Raw genomic sequence first — 10603 nt, 5'->3', positions numbered from 1 at the left:
AGATAAGACTTCATTTATTGGGGAAATTTAAGCTTATTAGGTAATTAAAATTAGCTCCACCTTTAATTGCTACAACATTAAAGTGATGCTTACACATGAATGTATTTATTTATATATTTATGTATTTAATTATAATTATAATCCAGTAATAATAATCATTATTCTGTAATAGGCTCTTCTGCATAATGAGTGCTCACTTGGTGCTTTGTATGTGTTGATGATGATACTTTAGTGCGTTTACTTAAAGTTTTGAATGCAGGACTTACTTGTAGTGGAGTATTTCTACCTTGTGTAAGTAAAATATGTATTTATATATCTTATGTACTTCTTCTGGTAAAATCATATTAGAGCCCTAAAATGACCCTTTATGTTACACTAGACCAACATCCTGCCTAAAAAGTGTTGTTGTGACACTGAGTGACATCTTTGATGAGTATCATCATGTTTAGTCATATATCTCTAATTATGGTGACTTGAAGAAACCGACAGACAAATGATCTCTTCCTCAGCTTCCTGGACCAACTGACAGTTTTGTGGGAGGTTTCTTCTACTTAGGTAACCACTGTGTAACTGTAGAGGAAAAAGTATAATTTTCTTCCATAAAAATAGAAACACCTTAATGTCAAACCAGTCCCTTAAAAGCCCCTTAAAATTAATTCAGAAATCTAAAGTATTAACTATTATTGGTAAAAAAAAAAGTCATGTTAAAGTATTGATTTGTTGGTGGTAAAGTGTTTGTTATTTTAATGGAAAAATAAAACAAAACAAACATTTTGCCATTTCATTGATTTTTCATTTAGTAAATGTTTATGTACATAAGTTACAGTTTCTTCAAGCTGTAAATCAGAGCAGCAAGATATCATCAGGTGACACTTGTAGTATCAACATCAGCACTATCTAAAGTAGGTGAGACTGTGAGTTTGTGGTAGCCAGAGGCCATCTACTGGCCAACTACAATGACAGCATGCTTCTCCTTTGATTTCAGAGAGTATTTAGCCCCCAGATTTTCATACAAACCCCATTCATAAACACCAATGTGTAAATATCAGTGTAATTAGAAAACCCAGAGCTTATTTATAGGACTAGATCATACATAAGTATAAGTAAGACTGATACCTGGATAACGTAAAGCTTTTGTGGATATCACAGCACAAACACAAGGAAGTCTTTTGATCCACCAGGGAAAAACCCCAATCAATAAACTCCTTTTAAGCGTTTGATATAACAAATTTCAACTGAGGAAGTCGATGATATTTTTACACAGCAGCAGCACCGTATCTGTAATCTTCCTGGTTCAACAGATTATCTGATATACCTAATCCACTATTTCCTTAAAGTTTGAGAAAGGCACTTGTTTTGATACCACGGTATGTAGACTTTTGATATGATGGAAGTCAACATGTATATTTTATATAAATATTATAATATACATACAAAAATCCCTGCCATCAAATAAAATACAGAACATACAATATAGTGCAACAAAGGTTTTGCTAGCTAAATAAGCTGTGATCTGTATGTAAACATATCCTCAGCAAGTATCCGCTGGTCAGATTCAAACTCGGTCCACTGCAGCAACTCCATACATGGGTAGCCAGCTCTACCGACTGAGCTAACCAGGTACCCTTAATGTTACATTTTTAAGGAGAGTAAAGTTTTGCACAGTACAAAATCTTGCTTGAGTTGTTAGTTACCTAATATATCATTATATATATCATCTATATCATTGATAAAGTCACCAAAAAAGAAGAAATGAAGCACAGGAATTGCCGGTGATGACTACAGCAACCTTTTCATGACACTCCATCAAGGGACTGATTAATACAGATAATTCATACTTCACTATCAAAGATCAAGGATAATAGTATCCAAGACAACGTGAACCTTTGCACTTTGCCCTATTATGCTAAGCAAGTCATCTCCGGCCTCTCTCTGCCAAGGTTGCAAAACAGTAAGGTACCACACAGTGTTGCACAGTATGGATTGTTCCTACATGGGTTAAGTTGTTCGGATGTTGACATGAACAGGACAAGCAGCTGTCTCAGCCTACATAAAAAACACAAAACATGATCTTGTGCCCTGGTGGTAAAGAATCATTGCAATGCACAGTAGAGGGTAAAACACACACTTGCTCTGCTGTAAGGGTTAGTTTATGTTTTTGACTGTATAGGATCCACTTCTTAGCATGATACAATACAGCCTTTTTGGAAAACACCCCCCATTGTATATCTCCAGCAACAGTTGTGTGCATGGGTATACAGTTTGTGTGGGTGGGTGGCTGAGACACTGGGCTGTTGCTTCACTGCACATTCTTGGGGAACAGCTGTGGAATATTTGACCACTGGCTGCATCAGGATTGTTTCACAGCAGATCTCAGTCTCTGCTGTGACAAGTTTCTGATGAATGGGTGTTTATGAGGCCTTATGGATGCCTAATAGGTTCCACTCCTTTATGACAACAAAACACTCCTAAATGCAGAGGAAAGAAATGTATGATTCATGATGAACAAGAGGAGGATAAAACCACATTATTTATGATATACATTTATTATTTTTAAGCAAGTATTATTAACTTATGAGCATAATTTTCTTGATTGATTGCTGACCTCTTTCAGACAGTTCACTCAGCTGAAAACATGAATGATACAGAGGGCTGTTCTAAGAGCAGGAACATGTTGTTACCAATCATGATCAATGCCTGTTGGCTGTGACCCAAAAAAGTGCCTTTTGAGTAAATGAAAACACAGGAACCATTTAAGGAATGTTTACTGAGTGTGTTGAATCAGTATGGGTTGTATCTAATGTGATGTGACCATCTGAAGCTAAATATACCACAGGGGTCAGTGCTGGTATGGTATATGAGTCATTCAGAGGATTCAATGCTATTCAACTGTATCACGCTCACAATGTGAATAAATGAGATTATGCATACCAAAACATAAGAGCATTACTCGGCCACACTCCGCTGGGAATCTAGGGAACAGATGCCAATTAGACCATGGAGACTTTCCCCTCAATGAAAAATATACATGCAGACATGAAATAGAAATCTGAATCACCAGCTGATCCTACACCTGCATCTTAGGTCACTGTCTGCCTCTTGTTTTCACTTGCATGAACTTCCAACCACAATGTATACAAATCTATGAGTTACATAACTGATATTTGGCGTGCTGCCAGGTGAAACATATTAGGAACCACATGACTGATACTGGTAGTAGAGCACCTCTAACCAAACTTTAGAGGGTACATACTTTCACCTGGTACAAGTTGTACCTGCAGCAGAAGGCATGCCCTATATGTCCCAGACATGTTATCTATTAAAATTTGAATTGACTTCATATTTCTTCAAATACCGTATGTAAAGATACCAACATCTCATATGATAAGATTAAGGGAGCAGAAAGGAAAAAATCTGTGAAAAATGTGTTTGAATATCAGTTTATGTAACTGCCTAAAGTCAGTGTGCAGAGTTAAACATCAGCTGATTACAGTATTGATTTGTGTTGTTGTGCAGAAAGAAAATTATTATCATTATTATTTGAGATCATTTTTAATGATTTCTTAGTCGAACCCAGCTCTTTTTATTCACTAGATTTATTCAATAAAACTTTAGTCACTGTATTAATTCAGTTTTTCCTTAAACAAATGTGGCTGCCCAGTGTTTTCCATAATGACTTTTCCATTGATTGAAAGTATTTTTATTGAACTAATTTTTGGTCATCCTGAGTAACTATAAAACTTTAAATGATTCAACTGTACTCATATAGCACTTTTGCAGTCTTTAGGCTACGACATGCAGTGGGAGGAGCCCGGAATAGATCTACCAGCCTTCTGATTAGTGGATGACCCGCTTTACCTCCTGAACCACAGCTTCAGATGTGCATTATTTTATGTAGGAAAAAAAGTTATAACAGGTGTATACATCAATATTATGGTGTATAGTCAGTTTCTTCTAACTTGTTTTTATTTTGTTTTTCCTTTTACAACATTTGGAACAATAACCTTTAACCTTCAGCCCCCATATATCAACTCTACAGTCACATAATGTCGATTTAAAGCAATAAAAAAGGCTAAAGGAGCCAGATAGCACAATACTAAACACAACACAACAACCTAAGCCCCAAGAGAGTAATTTGGCGACTAAGTTCGTCACACAATGGCAAAGAGGATAACTTATTAAATGGAAAAGATGAGAGTTTGTTTTTATGGAGGAGAGGAACTTCCTGTTTTGGAGCTCAGAGTTGGCTGAAGTGTGGATACAATGGTTAGAGCTGCCCTGTGAAGCCTGTAAAGTTTACAGAACTGAAGCTACAATATGTCTGCAGCCATAATGCAACAACATCCTCATCAATCTCAGTTTGATTAATTATTATTAATCACCCCTTCATACAAAATGAAGAAACAGCATATTTTACTCTGAACCAAGACCTGTGAACAACCGCAGCCTCTCAGATAATAGAGGCGAGAGAGGAATTGACCAGAATGGCAAATACTTAGTCCTCACTGATATGTACGAGATTTTTTTATTTTGCAATTCAGAAACAAAGATACAAGCTGGAAACCTACATGTCATTTACTTTGTCATTGGAATTATTTCTGAAACCAATCGAACGATTAAATTTTCCTTTGTTCCTGCTTCAGTGCGAATACTTAACTTCCACGAAAGGTAATTGTTACCTTGAACTTACACACTTAGCACTGTAGCACTTTATTCTTTCCAATCCTATAAAACATGAAATTTGCTTAATAGAGTGTACTGTATACTGTGATTTTTTATCTGTATCTGAATTTCCCCCAGTGGGGCAATAAAGAACTCAACCTAACTCAGCTGAACTCAACTGAACTGACTGACAACAAAGTTACACTCAAAGCTTAACAGGACTTTCATGTATGTATGACGGCAACAGTGAAGAGGTTCACTGTAGTTTCTCCTGTTCCAGCACCATGGACAGAGTTCTGCCTCTAGGATGGGTTTCTCAAAGTCCAGTTGACACAGTGCGAGTCATATTTTATCAATACCTCAGTTAATCATTAACATTTGTCTGTTTTTTATACAATCATTATTTCTTTACAGTCTAAAATGACTCATCATATTGTCTCATCATAATCCCCAATGAAAGTTATGTTGCTTCCGGCCTCTCCTCCTCTCTCTTTTTCGAACCGATATAAAAGTTGAAAAGGTTTCCTGAATTGCTGTGTCAGCCACATTTAAAGTCAGACAGTTCAGTAGTAAAGTAAAGAGTAGAGGAGATTGTTGAGACAAGAAGGAAAGTTATGTTGAGCTTATTTTTTGTGAATGTCCTGAAATACGTTTACAGACATTTTAGTAATAATGCCAAAACAGGAATTTACAGAAAAAGTACATTGAAAAGTTAAAAGTTTAAAAAACCCACTGCAAAATGCCCTCTCTGATGCCCCTATGGTAGACAAAACATTATAAATTGCCCTCTAGGGTAACCGCACAGTGGAGAAAATGTGATGAAGTGCCCTCATGGGTGCTAATCCTAACCCTGACTAAGCAGTTTCACCATAAATGCATCACAACTTTCTTTGTACTGGTTGCGTTTTTTTTTTTTTTCCGCCCCTGCCCCTCAAACAGTCCGCCACTGCAGCAGCTGTTAGCTCAGCTTCACGTAAAGACAGGAAACAGGGTGGAAACATGCTGGCTCTGTGCAGGAATGCTGCTTTATGTAAAAAGGTTTCAGATGACATTAAATAAAAGTCTTGTTGAACAATGATCAGTCGAGCATGAGACCCTGATTTCGCATACATTTATCAGTTTAAACAAACACGTGAAGGTGAGATGTCACAGCTGACTGAATATTGTGTAACTGTGCCTGACGGTGTCCACTCTGCTGTGGATGCAGGCAGTTTAGTGATACTGTCTGTAGCTTTGCTCAGACCTGTCTTCAAAAAATGCCTGCAGGGGGTCTCTCCAGAAAAAAAAGTGGAAGGAGAAGTATGACAGGAATTAAAGGAAATGCAATAAAGCAGGAAAACCAACTCTTGAAATTAGACCCACATTAACACTTGAGTCTTATCATCCATCAGTGTTATTTGATCAGACAGCAAAAGCAGGTCAGTTCTCTTCGCTTTATTCATTAGATGACGGATGAATCGTCTCTTGGGATTGTTTTCTTCGGCTCCAGTCCTTGTCTGCCTTGTTGCATATTCAGGTGTGCGTGGACGGTATGTACAGTACAATGAGTTAGAAAGGAACACAAGGTGACAGGGCATTTTGTACCTCTCTCTCACCCCCTCAGCAAAGGCACATTCTTTCCACAGATCCTTATGATAACACCGGCTGTGCTGCCTTTGAATAGCAAGTTAACGTATTATTGATGTGAGCCTTGAATTCTTGCGCCATTCATCCATCTCAGGCCTCCTTTTGAACTCAGCAATGTGTTTGCCTGGCACACAGTTGAAGCACACATGCCACATAAAAAGGATTTTTTTTCCCTCAAATGATTTGCCATGTTTGGTTTCTTTACTTTATTTACACAGAACACTTTCCTAAAGAAAGCAGAGAAGGTCATCAATAGAAAATAAGAGAAAAAAGCAAGATGAGGGTCAACTTTTGTTTGGGTTTTTTAGTCCAAATATTTCTTTATATTCCAAAAATGAGATGATACAGGTTTGATTTAGTTCGGATTTATTTCTATTACACTTTTGCACACAATAAATCTTGATACAGAAACAAAACTTTTAGTATTCTCTAACTTTTTCCTTCCCTTCACTCATAACATAATTTGTTGTAAATAAGTTGTAAAATAATACATCTATTGATCCATAAAAGAAAGAAAATAAACATATTTTACATACAAATGAACTTGCCATGTATGTGAGAAATTCCTGTACATGTATGTACAGTATGCATGTCCCTTTGCCTCACTGTTACATCCGTCTATGTCAGTGCCGACCTGTCTGTACAGTGACACAGAGACAACCACTCAAACTCTCGAACATGACCACAGGCACAGCATTCTCCTGTCCTGTTAGTAGCTCCTCTCAATGCTGATCCTCCTTATCTGTTTTCCATGATGATGATCCACCCTCTATTGCCGGGCACAAACAGACATCTTTGCGGCGCTTCGGGCCATCCTGCGTCGGATCTTTCAGCAGCCCTTTGTTTTTCCCCCTTTTCTCTATCAAAGGAGTGTAATTTGTTCAGGTGCTCGCTGCTCTCTTTCTCTCACTCTCTGCCTCAAGAGCCCGTTGTTTTTAGCGAGCATTCTTCATCTGAGCCTTGTCTGAATCAGGTGCGTCCAGGGCCCTCTTGGATCTGCTGGCCACAGCTCTGAGGGACAGAAAGTCAGTCAGATAATTAATATGATCAAAATGTAAATGAAGTTGTGGGAGTTTTTCGAGGTAATCTGGTCATTCAAAGCTCACCTCAGTATGTTGAGTATGTTGAGTTGGTGTCTCTTTACAGATCTCTTTGAGGATGTGATTTCAGGGCTGCAGACAAAGAAACAGTTTGGTCAAATGACCAGCTTTCAAATACAGACTGACATTGCAGTTTTCCACAAATGTTTTATTGATATGTAGTTAAAGAACACCATGGCTTAAATAAAAGTATTCAACGTTACTTATTTTTTACACTCTCAGTAAACCTGAAAAACCCTTATCTTTACAGTCTTGATAAATGTTTTATGCAACAAGAGAACAGTGCACTGTCACTGTTTAAACACAAGGCCCTGTTGACCTCAAATGATACCTCTTGTCTCCGCTGTTTCTAGGTGGTAACACTATTTGTTTGGCATTTCTAGGATAAGTTAATTCTTGACATAGCTTTTAATTACTTGCAACCTCCTACACATTTCACTCCTTGGCCAGCAGAGCCAATCGAAAACAAGCTTTGTGCACCAGACTGAGATTATTCAACTCCCTCAGGCCAAGCTGTATTATTTAATGATTACACCCTCGGACAGGCAGGATTTGTACACACAATAGCAACACATTTAGGCTAATGATCGCATTGCAGTGAAATGAGTGTTCCCTCACACTGCACCGCTCCTTGTCCTCCAAAAAAAGTAATAATACCTTCCTTTACTGACTAAGCTAATACAAATCCGGGTTAAAACGCTCACACAGGCCTTCAACTGATGCTTGACAGCTGTGCGGGATGCTTAAGCTCACACTCACCTTTGATGGCAGAAGTTGGCACAAGTTTGATCATCAAGCTTGACACAGGTGCAGCGGAAAGTGGACCTTCTGCGCCGGGACAGAACGCTGCCTAGACCATAAAGTGTTGTCTTACTGCAAAGAGAAAGAGAGACTCAGTGCCATGTGTGTGATATAAACATTCTGCAGACTTTGCTCTTTGATACTTCAGCCACCACAGCCCATGTAATTATAGAGTGATAATGATAGCCTATGTTTATTCTGCAGATATTGCGCTCAAAGAGATAATGCACTGACATTTGTGCCTCATTCTTAATCATCCTGGCCAAGATGCTTTGCATAACAAAAGTCACTATACATGTCAGTATGTTGCATGTGTCCAAACTTGTTTATGTCTTTTCAAGCTCACCTGGGCGTATTGACCCAGATGATATCCAGGTGGCAGAAGTAGTGGCACTCAGAGTCCAGCGGGGTGCTGCAGGCACAGCGCTTGGTCCTCTCTCTCTGTGGTGGGACACCGGCCTCCACTTCCAGCTGTTTCACCACCGGAAGACCCAAACCTAGTCGGAAAAACAAAGAGCCACTCAGTAACAGTGATCCAAACACAGCATCAACTCCGACCAAACCAACTGTCAGTGGCCTTGCCTTTACTCTCTGATTTTCAAAACATAAAACAGATGTAAATGATACATCTGTCTATTATGTATAGAATTTGCAAGTGAGGACATGAAAAAACTCAACCATTCTTTACAAATTCCCCGTTCTTTCTACAAAACTCATCACTCTTGATCTTGCTGTGAGCAAACACTCATTCACTGGATGTGAATGCATGAATTCCTTTGCTTTTTCATTGTCACAGACAGTCAAAAAAGGCTAAATCTAAAGGCTCACAAACAAACTATTTACTTCTTCTTCTATTGTGTTAAATAAACAAAACCTGCAGGAAATAAGGAAAACACTATCACGCTCCTACTTCAATCAATTACAAGCTGTAGCAGTAGTAAAAATCTTCTTTAGATAAAATGAGCCGCTATTATGTAATAAATTGACCCTTTGATGTGTTCTGGGCTTCTTGGCTTGCCAAAACATGTATGTGCACCAACATACATTATATTACATACAGTAACAAAAACACACATAACCAGGGAACTACATGGGGGCCAGGGGGAGCTTGGCTCCTCTTAATTTTTTTTTTTTTTTTTTTTTGGGGGGGGGCTCTAAAATATTGACAATATGCTATTTTTTCCATGTATTTCTAGTTTTTTTTTTGTATCTTTATCATCATGGATCATATGTAAAATTATTAAAGCAAGTATGTTATTAATTGCTTATTAAATATCAGATGTGCTGACATAAAGCCAGTAGACTACATGATCACAGCTACAAATGTTTCTTTGCAACTATAGCACACAAAAAAGTGAGCTCCCCTGAAAGCCATGGTATAGTTCACACACTGCTTATAGCAATAGGCTTTTTCTAGTCTAGCTTAACTGCACATCCCACAGAAACAAGAATACAAATATGTAGAATATATATTTAACTCACCATCCTGCATGGAAGCCCAAAGAGCGAGGAGAAGAAGAACACTGGTGTTAGCAGACATAGTTGATGGCAGATGGATGAAGCTCTGCAGAGACACTATTATCCGTTCAGTTGCAGCTGTGTTGTGTGTTCTGCTGCTGCTGTTGTTGCTGTTTGTCTGCAGGTGTCTGAGCTATGCCACTCTCACTTATAACTCTACTCTCCTCTCCCTCATATGATGTCATGGTAAAAGCTCCACCCACAGCTGCTTGCTGTGGAGCCACAGTGTACGACCCCAGGGTGTTTGAACCTGTGACAAATTCCAGGAATATCTGATGCTTTGTAGCCTCTCCATGACACCGCTGTCACCTGCTGAGTGACATTTATGTCTGCAGTTTGCCTTTGAATGAGGAATTGTCTCTTCCCTCTAGCTATACATGAGGTTTGAGGGGGAGGAAGAGAGAGATGGAGGAAGACAGGATATCTGAAGGAGGGTTAAAGGGATTACCTAATGTGCCAGAGCAGATAGAGCAGAGAGGCTGATGGATCCTGATATGCTCTAAAAAGTGATGGAGGAGCACCAAGACAGTGGATCCCAGCAGTGAACACGAGGGGGAAGATAAAGTGATATGCAATGGAGACATTGTTTATTTTTTAGAATTTTTGAGTGACTGGAATATCAAAATCAAAGCAGGGCCACTGCAGTAAGGGCTTAGCCTTAATACACCTGGTAGCTCACCTGGTTGAGCTTGTGCCCCATCAACTAAGATTTTCCAAAGACCACTTTCTCTATTGGAACAAAAGTGGAACAATAACAAGAAATGTGTGACCATTAAATGTAGTTTGATGTAGTCAAATGACTGAAAAAGATCTTATTTTGGTATTTGCTAATAAGTGTGCCATATCAACTTAAAATGTGACATTGTTCTGTTGCCCCCAGTGGCAAAAAAAAAAAA

General features: G+C 38.6%; 1 protein-coding gene across 1 annotated transcript; it reads right to left on the bottom strand.

The window, feature by feature from the left end:
- Positions 1–6637: 6637 nt before the first annotated feature.
- On the bottom strand, positions 6638–9818 carry LOC127367269 (endothelin-2). The gene is made up of 5 exons (XM_051406995.1): positions 9672–9818; positions 8536–8686; positions 8148–8261; positions 7395–7460; positions 6638–7299 (listed from the first exon to the last, which is right to left on the bottom strand). Exons 1-5 carry the CDS (start codon positions 9727–9729, stop codon positions 7224–7226), a joined length of 465 nt encoding a protein of 154 aa, XP_051262955.1. The 5' UTR covers positions 9730–9818; the 3' UTR covers positions 6638–7223.
- Between the last annotated feature and the right edge of the window lie 785 nt (positions 9819–10603).

This window comes from Dicentrarchus labrax, unplaced genomic scaffold, assembly GCF_905237075.1.
Source record: "Dicentrarchus labrax unplaced genomic scaffold, dlabrax2021, whole genome shotgun sequence".
Taxonomy (NCBI): Eukaryota; Metazoa; Chordata; class Actinopteri; family Moronidae; genus Dicentrarchus; species Dicentrarchus labrax.
The sequence above is the reverse complement of the archived record's forward strand: the minus strand, read 5'-3'. Positions and strand labels throughout refer to the sequence as shown.